Source organism: Chelonia mydas, chromosome 11 (genome assembly GCF_015237465.2).
Source record: "Chelonia mydas isolate rCheMyd1 chromosome 11, rCheMyd1.pri.v2, whole genome shotgun sequence".
Lineage (NCBI taxonomy): Eukaryota > Metazoa > Chordata > Testudines > Cheloniidae > Chelonia > Chelonia mydas.
In genome coordinates this window covers 12,477,583-12,496,466 of record NC_051251.2, presented here as the reverse complement: position 1 = coordinate 12,496,466, position 18,884 = coordinate 12,477,583, and the positions used below count along the sequence as shown (strand labels likewise).

Below are 18,884 nucleotides of genomic sequence, written 5' to 3'. Positions count from 1 at the left end.
AGCGCCTGTTACCCCTCACCTCCTGTCCCAATTTTTCACAGTGTCTATCTGGTTACCCTAAGAAGGGCAGAGAAATGGCCCTAAAAATATGAAGCCTGTCTTTGGGCAATGACAAAGTGAAGTTAGAAGTTACAGCATTAAGGAATTGTCTCCAAGCTTAATGACATGTGCTACTAACATTAGCATGGTGATGTGGTAGTCTGGAGTGCCCACACCATCAACAAGTGCATGTAGAATGCATACATAAGTGCATTTCCACCATCCGACCACCTTTGTTTTTTTCCTGAAAAGGCACCATGACTATTATTAATCTCTCTCCTTCCCGCCCATGCTCCCTTCGCTATTAGGAAGAAGGCAAGATGAAAATAAATCCGCTATCAAAAATAAATACCCCACCTTTCATTATTGTATAGGCAAATGAGAATTGCCAATATGGTCAGCTAACATTCCAGAGAAGAGAATAATATCAGCCGTTTCCCTCTCCCAGTGGCATTCCCAGGATAACAAGCAGCAACAGCGATCAACACTTTGAAGTGCAAAGCCATGTCAGCTAGCATTAACCTGTTCTGAACCTGCTATGTGTGCTAACTCTGGGAGTGCCAACAGTGCTTTCAGAGTGGACTTGTCCTATAGCTTGTTCAATCAATTTGGTTTGGGTAACAATCCTGCCACCATCTCTGTTCAGTAGGTAACTGTCAAGCCCTGCAAAGGACAAGAATGCAATATCCCAAGCTCCAGAGTTATTTACTCGTTTGATGATAGGTCTTCTTGTGTTGCTGCAGATCAACATTCTATTAAATCGTGCTAAAAATCAAGGCAAACTGAACATGCTTCCTTTTCTGGTTTGTTGCTTTTGCAGAATTGTGAACCTAGCTCAATACCAGCTGAGCAAAGCACATGCATTGCAAATTCATGATGCATGAATTTAGTAAGCCAGTCTGTCCTTGAGCCCCCTTCATTTACCTTTATTTTAATTATTGGAAAATGTAATATAGAAAGGGACAGCTGATTTGTACCTGATCAAGAACTGTTCCAGCCTTCACCAAAATGCTGCACTGAACCAAACTCTTCAAAAAGGACATAGCTTAAGTGTTTTCCTCACCTTGTTTTTATTTTGCCCGTTTATTGCCAACCTGCCATGGAACAGGAAGCACTGAAATACAGTACAGCTTTGTTTCTGTAAAAGCCTGTTTCCCAAGGCATGATAGGGCTAAGTTAAGGCTTCCAATGCACTGTGGAGTCTGCGGTCCTGCAGTCTTTACTCTTCTGAATCACTCTTGACCTTGTTTTGGGAAAGTCAGTAATGCCTACATACTTGTGGCTTTCCCTAGACACATATACAAAGATTTAGAAGGTGTTGGCTCTGCAGGTTTTGAAGTATGAAGCACTGGCACACGCCCCTCCCCCAGCCACTCGGAAGGTTGGTTGCACCCAACTGTGAGGAGCACAATGTATTTCAATCCCATCCAAACCCAGGAAATGCTGAGTCTCATAATAAAGCCTTGGCATGTCACTGGGCAAAGAGTTCCTATCTCATTGACTTTATAGTCCAGAGTGTTTCCTGGCAGCTATGATAAAATGTATCCTTTCAACTTTGGCCCATTCCCTCCTTGGTGACCTGCATGGTGGGTTATTTGCCTTCAGATATTGACACAAACAAACCATTTTTTTCCCCTTCTGCAGCAAGTAGCTGTGGCAATCAACCTCTCCTGAACCTTTGGGACAAAGATGGAGGATGACCCACACTGGTAAACTAACCTAGGGAACAGTGAAAGCACTCATTGTTTCTCACTAACAAACCCAATCAATCATCATTGCTCTTACTGAAGGGCCCATTGTACAAGCTGACAAGTCACTGCACTGAACTCTGCCCAGTTGAACCCTCACACACACATTGATTAAGACCACTGATATCCCCGCTTTATAAGTCAGTTTTCTGAGCCTGAGGTTCTTCTAACAAAGAGTGCTCACACTGGGCTTCAGCATAGCAAGTGGCTTCCCGAGGGTATCCCCTCCCTTTGTACTCCTAAAGAACGGCTCCTCCATTCAAAAAAGAGGGGGGAAAGCAAAAAGCAAGCCATAGAAATAACTTTCAGTAAGAGGCATTTCTGGGAGTATTTTTTAGCACAGGCAAGCTCAGGAAAAGCTTCCCTTATGGATGTGAATAAACAAGGGGTATTTGAATAACATGCTGATTATTAAGGGCTACAGCAGACTGTGCCATTTACAGTCTTGAATACACACTGAACTGGTCTTGCAGCACATGCTTAACTAGCAATTTATTCAGAGCCTTCTCCCTGCAGAAGATATCCCCAAACCAGTTGCTTTCCTAAAAACAATTTGTGTATCTGTGTTTACAGACCTCGGCATGAAACGGCCACTTTTTATGGCTTAAGGACTGTACGTCCTTGTTACAAGCTGTTCTGATGCAGAGCTCAGCTGAGATTGAAGAGGCCTGCGGAGGCATACAGCAGTTTGGGCGGGGGGAGGAGGGAGGAGTGGCAGGGAGAGGAACAGGGAAACTCAAATGAATTAGGTTTTGTTTTCATAAAAACTGTCTGGGGTGTGGAGTGGTTCCTTCTGCGCGCTCTTATTTTTAAAACCAAAAGCTTATGAATCTACAAGTGTGGTATTGCAAAAACAGAAAAAAGGATAAAATTAGACTTAGCCATTGCCATTTTAAAATTACAGAATTGTTTATGTCCAAGCCACCTCCCTTTCGCAAGAGTTCCATAGAACTAGGTGTATAGAATTTCAATAGGCTTCTATCAAAGTTACTCTAAAAAACTATGTAATTTGGGTTAGTGTATTTAACCATCAAATAACCGCCCAATACAGCTTGAGAGAATATCCTCTCTCTAGATTTTTGAGTCAGCTTATAGAAGGAAAATAGTGATGTATTGAATGGTTACGAGAACTATTTTTTCTGATAAGTTACTTTCTCTGAAATGCTATAGGACTTTTCCATAAAGCCACTCGCATATTTTTCCCCCCCATCTGTAAACGATAGAGATAACAGCAAGGACAACTTTAGTCTTGACTGCACTGAAGTAGGGATTTATCTATTCTTAAATCCCGTTTACCCAAGAGTAGCAGCTAGTAGTAAATGCTTTGGATTTTGTACTTAAAACTGCCTTATGGAAAAGTAATTCCTGTTTTATATTCAGAGGTCAACCTGTAGCAAAAGCCAAGTTACGCAAAAACTACACTTTAAGTGGTTTTTGTTTTGTATAAGAAGTTCACTTATTTAACCCTCCTGATTAAGAGCAGCTACACTACTGACAGTACAAAGCATTATTATCTTAAAGGCATTTGTCACATTGTAAAGATCACTCCCATGATAGGCAAACTGACAAGGAAGATGTACAACAATGATGTGACACTATAGTGGTTAATCAGGCAGATTAGAGCCATACACAAGTGGAAAAATAAGTCATTATTTTAATCATAGTTTCTACATCCAGTACACATAACCCCTTTCCAAAAGCTTTAGCAACTACAGTGAGCTTTACAAAAAAAGAATGCTACTACATTGCTACCCATTCCAGTCAGCATGAAAGCTACTTAAATATTTGTTATTAACCTAGTCAGTTTGAAGTATCTAATTCTATGCAGAGTAACAAACATCAAATGCTTGCTCAGGAAGCTGTCCTCCCCAGTGCCCCTTTTCCAGCTCAGCTGTTACTCTCATATCGATTTCAAAAGAGAAATACAGTTCAGTAGCTACTGACCTTTGCATGGGAAACAGCAGCAACACTTTGAAAAGAACCATCCCAAACACGAACTGCTGGAATAACTGTGCCTCCCACCTTTCATTCTGTCTCTGTGCTGTTCATAGCAAGTGGTCACCAACCCCCATAAAAAAAATCCACCAGGAAAGTGTAATACTACCTAAACTCAGCACTAAACACCATAGGTATTGCCTCTACTCTAACTTGCAAGCAAACCACCTTAGAAATGGGAGGAGCTACTTAAGCGGGGGGGGAGTGGAGGAGGGTGGAGTTACACCCACACCCCCAGCTGTTGGCTGAATTCCCATCCCAGAAGTGTAGTCTCACCACATTATGCAATATAAAGACACCTTAGGGGTGAAACTCCTCCTTGGATGAACCTACTATCAGGCATGCTACTTTGGAACCAAAATATTATACAAGGACTCTTTCCTCTACCAAGAAAGCAAATTACAGTCATACCCATAAAGAAATAAAATAAGTATTAACTAGAGCATGCAGTTCACCTCTGGAGAGGCTTTGACTGGATTTCTTCTAGCAGCTGGATATACTAAGAAAACTACACATATCCCTTCTACTTCAATGTAGTTTTCAATCAGGTGGCTTTGGCTACAGATACAAAACACTGTTTAATGATCAACATCGTTCTTACCAGTCCACACATGCTCACTGTGAGAGTCTATGGGAGAAGACTCATAATTCTGTTAATTACGCAATCAATGTTTCTAGTAGATTATATCTGTCAGGAGTCAGAAGATTTCTGATGCAAGGGCTTCTAGTAATGCTTGTACTTAGATTCAAGCCTGTCAGTTCTCCAGCCTTTAACTGTGACATTTCCTGAATTTGGAACTCCTTTCTTTTGATAGGGCATTTCATATTGCTTTTGCAATACTTGATAACTGGTGCCAAATCCATTATTTCTGAAACTAGATCGCATAATGGTGGATCTGCCTGGGATGCAGTTAAAACATGTTCCAAATACAAAAACTGTTAGGATTGCTGTGGAATGAAAGCACCTGACAACCTCGTTGCCTGTGATCTATTAACAAGGGCTGGTGAGTTACTTCTTCAGTGAAGAATGTGAAGTAGTAGTCAAGAAACAATCAAAAAAACCAAAACCCCTAAGAAAATTGTAACTCCACTGGAGCTATATCTGCTACTGAGCTAAACAAGTGTAACAGAAAGAAAAAGTATAGAGTTAGACAAATAAACCCTAGGGTAAAAAGGAATGAGGATTGACTAGGTTTTAGTTGACACAATGTTGATCTGAGTTATGCTTCTTTCTTTCCAAGTGTTCAGAGGCAAAATTTGTTTTGTGAATGATTTGCACTTGGAATTTCATTTTTTTATAACAATACTTAGGATTTATACAGCAGGTAGGTGGGAACAGGATGTCTGACTACCAATCCCATGGTCTGTGTGACCTTTAAGTGGTCTATAATTCTTACAATTACTTTTTGTGTTCTTGCTATGAAAGAGACAGAGCCTGTTAACATTTCTAAGAGGTAATATACATCAGAAAGCAGTAAGCTGAGAACAAACAGGTGCTGCATTTTGCTTTCTCCTGTTAGCCTATGGCTTTTCATTTCCTTCATGCTATATGTTTTGGACCATGGCTGAGGACTGCCATTACTTTAGTGATTTAAACTAAGGGACAGATGTTTGTTTCATTATATAGTGGCTGTGAATAAGTCACGTTTTGCCAGTGCCTGAGAGCCCTCTTTGACACCTTGGGTAGGGTCACAACACCAGCAAGGTGTGCCGTGTTCACAAACCCTGATGTAATAGGGAACGTGCAGCGCTAATTAGTATGATCCCAACAATGAGCAATGCTGGCCAAGGAGGGAGCATACCAGGGCTGATTTAGTGCATCTGCTGGATTGAATCCTATGCAGGTTAGATCTCCCCTGCCAAAGAACCTCCAGGCTGCTATGCTCCTGCTGGTGCAGAGGGGTGGAATTTGCATTAACACTGTGTCAGATGCAGTGAATTGAGGCCAATGAATGAAGCAGGGAGGGCTAAACAGGGCCCACAATGAGATTCTTACCCTTACCCCTTTGTCTTTAAAGAGAGCAGGCAATCCTGGTTATGCTACAGCCTCATCTGGAACATAGGCAACTTATTAACTGATTCAAAGTGCAAAACCTCTTTCTGCAAATGTGCCTCTCTGAGTGCCCCAGTGCTCTTTGATATGCAGAAACAAAGGTGAGTCTTAACTCCTTGCTTCCACTTCCCTGTGATGTGTTGGTATTTCAGGCTGAAGAAATGCACTATCTACCTAGATGATAAACATGGGAATAACTTCTTCTTGAAGCATGCAGTACTCTCATGCCAAATGCCCTAAGGCATTTCTCAAAAGGAGAGACAGTCTGTGTTGAGAAGCCTTGGTTTAAGAAGAACCTAATAAACATGCTGGGACTAACATTTTATATTTAAAATAGCTGTGAGGGCCACTGCTTTAGTTATATAGATGAGCAGATGGTATTAGGCAGCAAACAGTAATGGTACAGTATCCCTAGTGCCTCTGTACGTGCAGTTCTATTTCTGTTAGGGTTAGACTATATGACAAACAGAAAGTCTCTGTTTTGGTGCGTTCACAGAGACCCCTAGTGTCCAGTTCGTGTATCACAGGGAATAAATCTAACCTGCTGTTATTTTGATGGCTCTAGCAGCCAGCTTGAGACCTTACCCTGTATGTATTGAAATGAATTGCAATTTTGCCATTGACTGGAATCAGGGCAGGATTTGATCCATTAACTTGATAAATAGCCCCTTAAAATGTGTATTGAAGACCAATTGATATGTTAGTAGGTGAGTAGCGCCAGCTCTTGTGGCTCTATTGTTGGAGTTTGTCAATATTTGGTGTTTTTCTTATGTGACTCAAGGAACTGGGACTTCGGATACATGAGAATCTCTGCTTTCATTTAAAACAAGCAAACAAACAAAATGTTTCCATCCCTCATGATTGTAGAGGAAAGCTTGAAATCCTGATTCATATGTAACTTAACTGCTCAAAAACAAGAAGGGAAATAAAAAAAAAACAAACAAATTTTGCATATATTTTAAATCTTGTGATTTGGTGGTGGGAGCTTGATTTCTGAATATGTGGGGTTGGCAATACTCCTAAGATTAAAGCTAGACATTAGCCCTGGAAATTTTCTTAAGAGGGCTAAAGTTATAATATTGTATCTCACTTAGCAAAATATTTACTAAATTAGAATACATGATTAAATGCAAATTCATGTTATCTATTTGTCCCTTCCAGGTGAAAGAAGAGAAGAGCCCTACAGAATCAGTTCATCCTATGATTAAGTGGACACAGCTGCCATTAACTTGTCATTGGAACTTGTACTAGTGATTGAATTTGGTCCTGTAACTTCAAAGAGGAATTTCTCAAAACTAAATATGTAGGGTATAGAAGTGCTTGTTGGCATATGGAAGTAATCCCTATGAGCTGCAGCATTCATAAATTTCAAAGGTAAAACAAAAATGAACCTGAAGTCCATGGTTCCTGTAAAGCACATTTACTGGTGCACCAATTAAAACAAAATTGCTCATGTCTGCAACAGTCATTTTGCTGCCATTTTAGGATCCCAATCTTGCTCCTTCTGAAGCTGACAGGACTCCTTCTCTCAGTGAGAGACTGCAGCATGGGGTCTTGTCCCCAAAGCAATAATTACAGCCCCACCTGTATAAATCATCCTCCACAAGTTTAGTCCAACATCAAGCAATTGCTAAAATAAAAAGATAAGTTGTGTGCTGCATCCTGAAGGTTAATTTATTAACTCTTCCTTAACAGTGCTCTGAACGCCACAGTGATAGAGATGAGCAGGGATTCTAGTTTGATGTGATTTTAAAAAAACAAACAAACCCAATAAACCCTAAACATCGGTGTTTTTCTGCGATTAAAATGAAATGCTGAATTTTAGTTTCTCTAGCCACACTGTATATAGGTATCAGTTGAACACAATGTTTATTGATATACAGTAGAACCCCATTTCTCCAAGCCTCTGTTATGCGGCTCGCTCTCTGTTAACCAAACCAGGGCTGACGGTCCAAGCCCCTATTAAAAAAAAAAAAACTAAAGGTTCTCTGTAAAAATGAAAATTCCACATTTTTCCATGGCAAATAGATTTCTAGGATCCCTGGAGATGATACAGCAACTGTCATGCATTTCTTCTGGGTACCTTTTAATTGGTTAAATGTACATAAACCTGAGCATAATGAAGACCAAATTGCACAGAGGGAAAGTGTGCTGCTCAGTGGATTACAGAAAGGAGTATATGGATGCCATTATATCCCATCACAGGAATGTTGAGAAAATTAGTTCAATCTGCTCATGCACTCAGCCTCAGCGGTGGGTGTATGTATCAGAAACTGCCTTTGAAGAATCCTTAGTCATACAGAAGACTAGGTCGTCTGTAGAGATTTTTCTCTCTCTAACAATCATAGAATCCTAGACGTGTAGGACTGGAAGGGACCTCAGTAGGTCAACTAGTCCAGTCCCCTGCACTCAAGGCAGGAGTATGTAATAACTAGACCATTCCTGACAGGTGTTTGTCTAACCTGTTCTTAAAAACTTCCTATGACAGAGATTCCATAACCTCCCTAATCAATTTGTTCCAATGCCTTACCACCCTGACCGTTAGGAAGTTTTTTCTAACGTCCAACCTCAACCTCCCTTATTGGAATTTAAGCCCATTGCTTCCTGTCCTGTCCTCAGAGGTTAAAGAGAACAATTTTTTGCTTTTTTTTTTTTTTTTTTTTTTAAATAACTTGATAACTGTCGTCATGTCCCCCCTCAGTCTCCTTTTCTCCAAACTAAACAAACACATCTTTTTTCAATCTTTCCTCGTCGGACATGTTTTCTAGACCTGTAATCGTTTTTGTTGCTCTTCTCTGGACTTTCTCCAGTTTGTCTACATTTTTCCTGAAATGTGGCACCCAGAACTGGACACAGTACTCCATCCGTGGCCTTATCAATGTAGGGTACAGAGGAAGAATCACTTCTGTCTTGCTTACAACATTCTTACTAATACATCCCAGAATAACGCCTGCTTTTTTTTTTTTCAACAGTGTTAGACTGTTGACTCATATTTAGCTTGTGAGCCACACAATAGACGGATTTCTCTTGTAATAGTCTCTTAAATTCTCTAGTTAAAATCACTGGTAAAAGCAATATATACCATATGTAAGGTTCAAGTATTCCTTCCAGCCCTTTGAATTCCCATACTTTAAGTGGCTGTTTAATCTTCTGGAAGAAAGGAATTAGTCTGAAAATAGAGGCATTTCTCTGAAGGAGACAAAGGGCCAGAGTGTCAGTACACTGGCCTAGCTCCACTGGGGTCAACAAGACTATGGCAATTTGTGCTAGCTGGGGATGTGGCCCAACTTATCTTGGAGGTGCATAGGTCAAAACTAAAACAGCAGCATGTGAAGCTCTTTCCATAGGAAAAAGTTTTAGGGGGGTGTGTGTGTGTGTGTGTGTATACACACAGAGACACATGAGGGCTGAATAATGTAACTTGCATTGATATCATTCGATTAGAGCAACTTCTGTTGGTGAGAGAGACAGGCTTTCAAACTACACAAAGCTCTTGGCTCGAAAGCTTGTCTCTCTGTTCCCACCAGAAGGTGGTCCAATAAAACATATTTCTGTCTCTAATATCATGGGACTGACACACCTACAGTCTGAATCATACATCTTTAAATAAGTGATACCTATTGTCTGCATCGGCACACTGTATACACACATGGTTCACTAAGAACTCCAGAAAATGATGCTACCATATGTAATGCACCAGCCTACAGCTCTGGAGTGGCAGCCGGGGTTGGAGGCCACCTTACCTAGTGGTTAGGACCCTGGGAATCAGGTAAATTAGGTTCTATTCCCAGCTCTGTCATGGACTTACTCTGTGACCACTGGGAAGTCACCTTCCCTTTTAGTACCTCAGTTTCTCCATGTGTAAAATGGTGATAATAATACTTCTGTTTCTTCTAATGTGCTCTGAAGCCTAGGGATGAAAGCAACATATAAAGGCAACAAATTTATTGTTTTGTTATGTCTGAGGATCGGTAACAAAATATGAATTAAACACTGTCAGCTTTACTTCTACTAAATATTTATAAAAAATACTATTCTATGTGTGCTTACTGCCAAACCCAGCGAGGGCGGAAATATTTTAAGGACAGTGACTTGGCAGAACTGTGTGGTGGTTGCTTACATAGCAAATTCCTGTACATTATTCTTGGCTCTGGCTACTGCTGTTGAACAGCACTAAACGCTCGTTAAATGAAATCAAATTAACCAAATTCTTATAAGTAACTGAAGTTTGGTCATGCTAGTTAGCCCAAACTTCATATTTTTTAAAAACAGATCAAATTACATAAATAATAAAATCAAGGTCAGATTCCCTCCTGACACAACTCCAGGGAGAGATTTTTGTCCTGTCTACTTAACACAGCGGTGATGGGGGGGGAGAGGGGGGGAATGAAGAACATTATCAACTAGTTTAAAACAAAACAAAACAAAAGAAAAAGACATGTATGCTCAGTGCACACTTCTCACTGAACTGCCATGATATACGTATGTTTGGCTAGACCAGTCCCCCTTTCAGAGATTACTTCAATTTATGACTGGATTAATGTAATCTGATAAACTATGGCATAGCCCCTATTTGGAGTAGAAAGGGAAGAACGGTCCCCCTCACTTGCTAGAGAAGAAGTGGTAAAGTAATGGGACTTCCTCTGCCTGCTCTGCCCCCAACTGGGACCAATAGGAGGGCATCTTCCACCCCTTGAGAGCAGCAGGGTTCCCCTCTTTTGCCTGGAGAGGAATGGATGGCAACAAGCGGCTCTTCTAAATTTCCTCAGTCTTCTGTATGGATGTGTTAGCTGGGCCCACTGCACTGCATTCCTTCTGGCACACACACAGTCCTCTGCTGGGGGAATGGTGGGACTCAAGAGCATTGGATCTCGGTGTTAACACTTCATTGAGATACAGAGGGCAGTTCACACCTCTCCGAGCTACCGTTTCAGGCTCCCTACAAACTCAGGCAGACATCACTGCATTAGTCACACTTTAGTCACATTTTCAAGTTTCTCTTTGCAACCATGAGGGATAGAAACTTTTTTTTTTAAATTAAAGCTTAAAATCTGATGAGGTGGCAGACTCTAGAAGCTAACCCTAGGCATGGGCCTATAGTACTTATGCCTTAATCCAGGCCAGTGTCCACCCCTTGCTTTAACTATTCTTTCCTTGAGAGTACTTAACATACGAGTCCTCGATGCTTGAACTGGAATCCTGAGCAGGTAGGTCCTGATCACAAACCCACTGGAGTTGAGGGTTTTTCCACTGACTTCTATGGGGTCTGGATCAGACCTATGCACTTATTTTATAATGATTTTGGCTCTCTGACACCTTCAGAATGCAAATCCAACCATGAAGAACCTGCCATCTCTGGCCAGGTTTCAGAGTAACAGCCGTGTTAGTCTGTATTCGCAAAAAGAAAAGGAGGACTTGTGGCACCTTAGAGACTAACCAATTTATTTGAGCATGAGCTTTCGTGAGCTACAGCTCACTTCATCGGATGCATGCTGTGGAAATCGCACAAGACATTTTATACACAGACACCATGAAACAATGCCTCCTCCCACCCCACTCTCCTGCTGGTAATAGCTTATCTAAAGTGATCATCAAGTTGGGCCATTTCCAGCACAAATCCAGGTTTTCTCACCCTCCGCCCTCCCACAAACAAACTCACTCTCTTGCTGGTAATAGCCCATCCAAAGTGACCACTGTCTTGTCACAATGCTTGCTAATCTGTACATAACAGTACTACATAATCAAATTGGTCAGTTTCTCCCTGTAACCAGCTTAGGCAGAACAGCAAAAAGGCACAGAGATGCAGGGGCATGCTGTACAGGTCTGTTGCTTGTTAAGTATTTGCAATGGTCATTAGAAGCCGTATTCCTATTCTCTAGGTGCAGCTGGGAAGTAAAATGCACTTCCGTTAATAGGGCTACACGCAGTGATGCCTCTCCCTCCTTCTCAAATATTCTAGAAGATCTTTACTGACCTCTGTGCAAACTCCCCTGCTAACATTTCACTCAGATGGTTGCTACGTCAGTGGGACAGCTGTATCCACCAACAAATGCCTACGCTGCGTCTGACCATCCTTGCATAACCAGAGGGAATGTCTCTACTGAGCCAGCAACAGCACCTGATGAACCATGATTGAATGTGGCTGCAGCAGTGATTCCTCTCTGGTATCCCCATACACATAAACCAGTATGCAATAGTCCAGTATTTTGGAGATATAGCTAACATTATCGTGTGGCCTGCATGAACTGGCTTCAAGAGAGCCATGCCAATAAGGTGATGGATACTAATTGAAATAAGCGGTCTGTCAAAATAAAAGATTATTGTGTCTTCAGTTTAAAAAAAGAAAAAGCAGATTTTGTATTTGCTTCCAGAAATATTTATCTCAATTAGATCAAAAGCAGATCTATGGGAATGACTATCCACTAGCAACACAGAGTCACAGAAATGTAGGATTAGAAGGGACCTCAAGAGGTTGTTTAGTCCAACCTCTTGCACCAAGGCAAGACCCAGGAGACCTACACCATCCCTGACAGATGTTAGTCGAACTGTTCTTAAAAACCTCCAGTGACGGGGATTCCACAATCTCCCTTGGAAGCCTATTCCAGAGTTTAACTATCCTTATAGTTAGAAAGTTTTTCCTAAAATCTGACCTAAATCTGCCTTATTACAGTTTAAGCCCATTACGTCTTTCCTACCTTTAGAGTATATGGAGAACAACTGGTCACTGTCCACTTTATAACAGCCCTTCACATTTTTGATGATTATCAGGTCCCAACTCAATCTTCTGTTCTCACGACTAAACATGCTTTTTTAAAATCTTTTCCTCATAGATTATGTTTTCTAAACCTTTTATTATATTTGTTGCTCTCCTCTGGACTCACTTGAGTTTGTCCATGTCCTTCCTAAAGTGTGGTGCCCAGAACTGGGCAAAGTATTCCAGCCGAGGCCAATGTGGAGTAAAGAGGAAAAATATGACATTCTTGTTGTTACACTCCAGAGTGTGATTTGCCTTTTTTGCAATTGCATTGCATGGTTGGCTCATATATTCAAATTGTGATGTAGAATGACCTCCCGGTTCTTTTTGGCAGTACTACTGCCTAGCCAGCTATCATCAAATAAGGAAGGACAAACAGCATGTACAAAACCTGCCTTTCGGACAGTTTTGGGTCCTCTGCTACAGTATTTGGGTGTGGAGAGAAATTATGAGCTTGTATCAGTCCTTCACATATTCTTTTTCAAAGGAAACAGGGGCCTTTTCCACCCAGGCCTGATGTGTGTGATAACTTTTCTTCAATTCTGGCAACCATAACAACGTAGCATAATTTATGGAGCTGGCTCTTGCAATGATGAATAAATGGTGTATACAAAATGGGAGTGCATCAAAAGTAGTAGCAGAAAAAAACCATCAACTAGTCTCTCTCTCTGAGTTTGTTCAACTTTCATGATAAAATGAAGATAAATTTCTCTTCTGATGCCACTGCTCCCTGCCAGATAATCTGCTTCCTTCCTTCTTATTGGGAAAATACCATTCTGGTCACCTAAGGTGCTTTAGAGAAAGTGGCAAATGCTGTTTGTCACCTTTTGCTTTTTTCTGAGTATCCAACATATTTGTGCTTCTATATATTTTTTAAAAGTGTAAATGGTATACACTATGCTAGTTAGACCTGAAAATCTTCGTGTTGTGTGTGTCTCGGGGGTGGGAGGGGAATCTCTGCTTTCCGCTAGAGAGGAGCTGGACTGAAATGAAAATACTATGTACACGATCAATGCTGTAAAACTCTTCACTTTGTGGGCCAAATCACTATTTTAACCAGTGTGGATATGGCCCTTTGTCCACTTTCCTTTTTTGCGAGAAAATGCAGAGGAATTCTTAACAGGAGACATTTAATAGTGTAAAGGTGCCATCACTGCAAAGCTTTCTGATCTGCTGTATCCGATTTAAGAGTGAAGTAAAAGAAAATGTAAAGCTGTTATTAAAATGTATGGTGGAAATAAACAGCAAGGCCAGAAGTGACAGGAGGCCTTCTGTGGAAGAAAATAAAACAAGATTATTTTATATAGTTCACAGAATGGCCTCTGACAGAAAAAAGCCCTCTGTTTTGTACTGCCAGCATGCATCTTCTCTGTCCTGTTGCATATTGCAATCTCCACAGTTTGGCAACAGTTGCAAGCATTTCTAGATTGTAGATACATGTACACCACATACACCATGTGAGGTGGGATTTCCGTAGGTGTTCAGCATTGCAATTCTCCTTGTATTAAAGTCAGTAGCAGCGTTATTAGGCCAGGGTTTCAAATATCCCACCCATAGTCTCTGCTATTTGGATCATACTCTAATTGGATCTGAAATTTCACACACCTAAACTTCCAGTTACTATTACGTAACCAAACTTGCTGTCCTCCTGTCAGAGGGGGGTACAGCACACTAAGACCTGGGACATTTCTGGTTTTTCCCACAGTCAACAGATTTCTTTGTAAACCTAACAACATGTACTTTTCACTTCTTCTGTGTTCATATTATATTAAACATTAGTCATCAAGTAACTTATTAATCACTGGTACTGTAGTAGCTTCGATGGGCCCCACTCTGTGATCAAGACCTCGTTGGGGTAGGCAGTGTCCATGCATACCTTACAGCAAAAAAACAAAGAGTTTACAACTAAATACATAAGATACAATTATAACCTTCTTATAATATTAAAAACCACCTTGTGTCTACACCCTCCCTACAGTATTTGAGAAAAGAGGGCAGGCAACAAGATGAGTTGATGCTATGATTGCAAGAAGAACATATATTTCTGTATCTTCAAATGCAGTGGTCCATATCTTCAAACAAGTAAAGACTGCAGAAGGCTCTGAATTAAGCAGAATGTGCATGACTCCAAGGTAAGGATAATGTGCAGAGAGGTTGCACTCTTGTATTCTATGATGACTGTAAAGATATGGCTCCACTGGGCTGTACTTAGCTACGTAGGAGGTATACAGTGGCCAGAGAGGCTATTGCAACCCAGAGGCTGTAACCTGAGGGAGAGGATACACTGAGGCACAAAACTTTTTTTTTAACCTAGGCTTTGCATAGGCTGGTATGAGGGAAGATTTGCCCTTCAGGATTACATGCTGCAGTCTGGTGCATGGGCGCACTTCCCATAGACTTTAGTGGAAGCCACATGTGCATATTTAAAGGCAGAATTTGCACGTTGGCTTAAAATGTCTTAGAATCTTACACATCATGAACAATATGCAGGGCCAGGTGCCTTTTGAAATAATAAAATTGAAATTTACAGCAACCTAAGCCCCATAAGGTTAAAGTACTATTACCTAAATAAATCAATATTTTGAGCTGAAAGATTTCAGTTCCCTAATCTCCAGAACAGAAAAGTGTCCTGGAATTATAATCACTGGGTGTTGCTGTTTAATTCTTAATCTCTTGTATTTAGAAAAGTGCCTTAATAAGAATGTGATTTGGTATCAAGCAGCTTAACATTACTGGAAAGACAAATGAAGTATTAGATTCCCTGTATGAAAACCAGAAGTACCTAGAGATGTGACTTTCAAATCTCATTATTAAAGGCAAAAGTCAGGGCAGTCTTTATTACGTGAAATGTTGGGCAGTGCACTGCTATTGATTCTGTGTGATGACACACTTTTTAGCAGATTGGAAACCAAGCCAACTTTCACTGTGACACTTATGCAATTGTTCCTTGGTTTCTTTAAATGTTATGATATTTAAGAAGTACTGTACATACTGTAGAATACTACAGGAAAATAGATCATTATTTCACTGGGACGTGGTTCTGTAGAATCACTAAGTGATTCTATACTCAGAACTTCCAAAGAATACCACGAAGCACTGATAAGGAAATACAGGGGTGTGCATGTATTTAAAATTGACAACTTTTGGAGGAGCTTGCTCTGTGTCCCCGCCGATTATTGGGGAGGCCTGTGCCCCTGCTTGCCTTCCCCTTGTGCACGCCCCTGTGGAAATATATGTAAATGTAACTCTGAAGATTCTCTACGGCAGACTACAGCCAAGAATGCTTGAACCTGTCCTAATATGGAAGGGAATTGCCTTTTAACTGGCACCTTTTCGGTGGCAGTAATATAAATATATAATATGTTGTTAAAGAAAACAAATATAAATTAATACATTTTTGGAGTCTGGGACTAATCTGCCCCTAATGAAACTGACACTAGTTTTGACTCTTATTCCTGATTTACATCTTTCAAAGTAATGAAGTTGATAGACTGGTATAAATGAGAAGAGAATCGGGCTCGTTGTGTTAGCGTAAGTATATCAAATCTGTGATGCATCTGCTGTAGCCCATTTACAGAAACAGTCTCAATAAACTGCAATCAGTTATTTAATACTTGTGTGCTGGGCACTTCAGTGTGCTGGTCTTTGGCTCTGACTGTTCAGTGAAATTAAACTTTCATCACAGCTAGCTCACTTTAAACTGGTTCATAAACTATTTGTTTAAAATTAATAACAGAAGGGCTGCACAGCAGCCAGTAAGGATGTGAATACTGGTCCTGGGTTTGTTCTCCTTGCTTTCTGGTAGAGCTGAAAAGCCAGCACACTTGGGTACCATTTTTACCAGGACATGCCCTGATAATCCATGCATCAACATTAGATTAGTAAAGAAAACAGGCATAAACCCAGAATCTGTTCTTCACTCTTAAATCTTATGGATTTCAGGGCAAAAAAGACTGGTGAATAAATCCATGTTCAACAGGCCAGGAGTATAATAATGAATGGTGGCCCACTGAACTTGGTTACACAGCAGAAACTCTAGGTCAATGGTCCAGATCCCACTCTTCCCCACATAATCTCAGGTGGATTACAGTCAGACAGCAGCATGTTACTTTGCTATATTTAGTTCAACCAGAGCTGCAGATAAAAAGCAAGACCCAAGCCACTCACAGGCTCCAGTCACTCTCTTTTGGTAATTCACATTGGTTACCTTCCTGCTAGCTGGCTGGGCGAAGTGCTACTACACAACCCTCTCACCTACCTCATACATTTCAAGAAGCAGGAGCAGATACAGAGAAAGTAGTGTATATATTCTATTCAAACCAAGACACGTTATTTTTACACCCTTCCTCTGGGCTGCATGTTTTTATTTGTTGGGGAGGGAAGAGGGGTTATAATTGTTGACTTCAGGCTAGTGCTAATAAAAACCCTGTCCTATGACTTGAGAATCATAATCAGTACTTCATGTGGAACCCCTTCAGATACATCCATCCATGGCAAATCGTATTTCTTTTTTTCTCGGGTGCTAGGAGATACTCCACAGTTAAAACTGTCCTCACAAGGCAGTCTTGCTTAAAGGTTTAAAAATAGAATTGTTTACCTAATGGAGCATTCATTGCCACAACGCTTGTGTGTAGAGCCCTGGCAGTCAAGTCAATGCATCAGAACCTCAGTTTTCATTCAAAAATAAAGACTTAATTTCTAACTTAAAGAACAGAAGTACTTGTGGCACCTTAGAGACTAACAAATTTATTTGAGCATAAGCTTTCGTGGGCTACAGGCCACTTCATCGGATGCATAGAATGGAACATATAGTAAGAAGATAAATATATACATACATACAGAGAACATGAAAAGGTGGAGTAAGAGGCTAATTAATTAAGATGGGCTATTATCAGCAGGAGAAAAAAACTTTTGTAGTGACAATCAAGATGGCCCATTTAGACAGTTGACAAGAAGGTGTGAGGATACTTAACATGGGGAAATAGATTCAATATGTGATGGGTTTGAATAGCGACTGGGAGTGGCTGGGTCATTACACATTTAGTGGCCAAATCCAACTACTCAACTAAACACGTCCCAGCTGCTGGGGCAAGTACTGAGGCCCCTTTCTGACACTGCTTCATCTATGAATGGTAAAGAGGATCCCTGCTGCCATCCTTGTTGTTCCAAAGGGGAGGGGCTTCTGTTACCACTCTATGGAAGGAGAAGGAGGCACTGTACTAGTGTGTGTTTTGGGGCAGGGGAGAAAGAGCACCCCTGCCATCACTCAATACAGGGGAGCAAATGGGTGGCCTCATTTCATGCAGTAGCTAGGATCCCAATTTGCCTTAAACTGGCCTTCTCAGAAAGGGGCTGAATGAAGCCAGGAGAGAAGTGCATGGTAGACCTGTAATTTTGCAGATTCACCAGTCAGTTTCCCCAACACAGGGGGAGCATGCTGGTCTGGAGGCTACTACAACTCTGAGACTGCAGTTACAGCTGTGGATGACTGCTGTCAATCTGCATTACGTTTTTCCTCCGGAGGGCTCCAAAATGTCCTTCCATGAAAGGCTTTACAATCAAACTGCAATGGGACACAAGTAAGCTCATAAGAAGACAAATGTCGAGAAGCAAGAGAAGGGAATTTATAGTAAGGTCATATGGTCACTTGGGAAAGCACATGCATATCTTGATCTTTCCATTGCTTTTCTTCTCTGTATTGGATCTCCTTGCTAAACCACATGTCCCACTTCACGTTTTGTAGGCACTGCAGCAGAAACCAGTTGATTGAGATGAGTGTCTGGGTCAACAGGTTTAGGGAGGTCAGAAGAGGGAGCCTCGGAAGATCCTTATTGCTCTTCCCCCACAATCCCCGGTGGAGATGTCTGTTCTGCAGCCTGGCTAGTCCGGTTGCAAAGGATCATCTCACCATAAAATAGCTGCAACTGGAGAAGATAAATTCAGTTCTAAAAAATGCCTCACCAGCAAAGCCACAAGCATATCAGAAGGAAACAAATAACCACTTATCCTGAGAGGGAAGATTTTTCTGCTGAGATAGGCATTTCAGCAGCAACACTAAGAGCAGTGTTGCCAGGAGTCTGCATACTGGCGATACACTCTTGACTATTTCCTTCCTCAGAGACTTTAGTTTTTAACACTTCTGAAGCATTAATTCCCTGTTCTCAGGGAGATCACTGGAAGCATGTTTACCATCATCCTACGCAATGACACCTTTTTTCTCTGACACATGTCTGGTGTCTTACTCGTTCCATTTTGCCACTTTGAGGTGTCTGCAATTTATGTTCCATTTTCTATG

At 41.0% G+C, this 18,884-nt stretch overlaps 1 protein-coding gene and 1 long non-coding RNA gene across 13 annotated transcripts in view; one reads left to right on the top strand and one right to left on the bottom strand.

Moving 5' to 3' along the window:
- The window catches only part of KALRN (kalirin RhoGEF kinase), a 746,508-nt gene that overhangs the window by 121,829 nt on the left and 605,795 nt on the right, over positions 1 to 18,884 (bottom strand). For 4 of the 10 annotated variants that reach the window (XM_007057058.4, XM_027819431.3, XM_027819434.3 and 1 more), the window contains exon 1: positions 3,732 to 4,036. The exons of the other annotated variants lie outside the window; for them this stretch is intronic. In XM_007057058.4, the coding sequence (XP_007057120.2) occupies positions 3,732 to 3,816 (85 nt within the window). In that variant the 5' untranslated portion in view covers positions 3,817 to 4,036. Of the gene's footprint in view, positions 1 to 3,731; positions 4,037 to 18,884 lie in introns of those variants that run through there. 10 annotated transcript variants of the gene reach the window in all.
- Positions 4,471 to 7,488, top strand: LOC122462492. 3 transcript variants are annotated; one of them, XR_006285051.1, is made up of 3 exons: positions 4,471 to 4,786; positions 5,801 to 5,936; positions 6,997 to 7,488. It is a non-coding gene; the product is annotated as an uncharacterized LOC122462492 (long non-coding RNA). The 3 variants fall into 3 exon arrangements; XR_006285049.1 differs by lacking the exon at positions 4,471 to 4,786 and adding an exon at positions 5,000 to 5,107; XR_006285050.1 differs by lacking the exon at positions 4,471 to 4,786 and adding an exon at positions 5,544 to 5,626.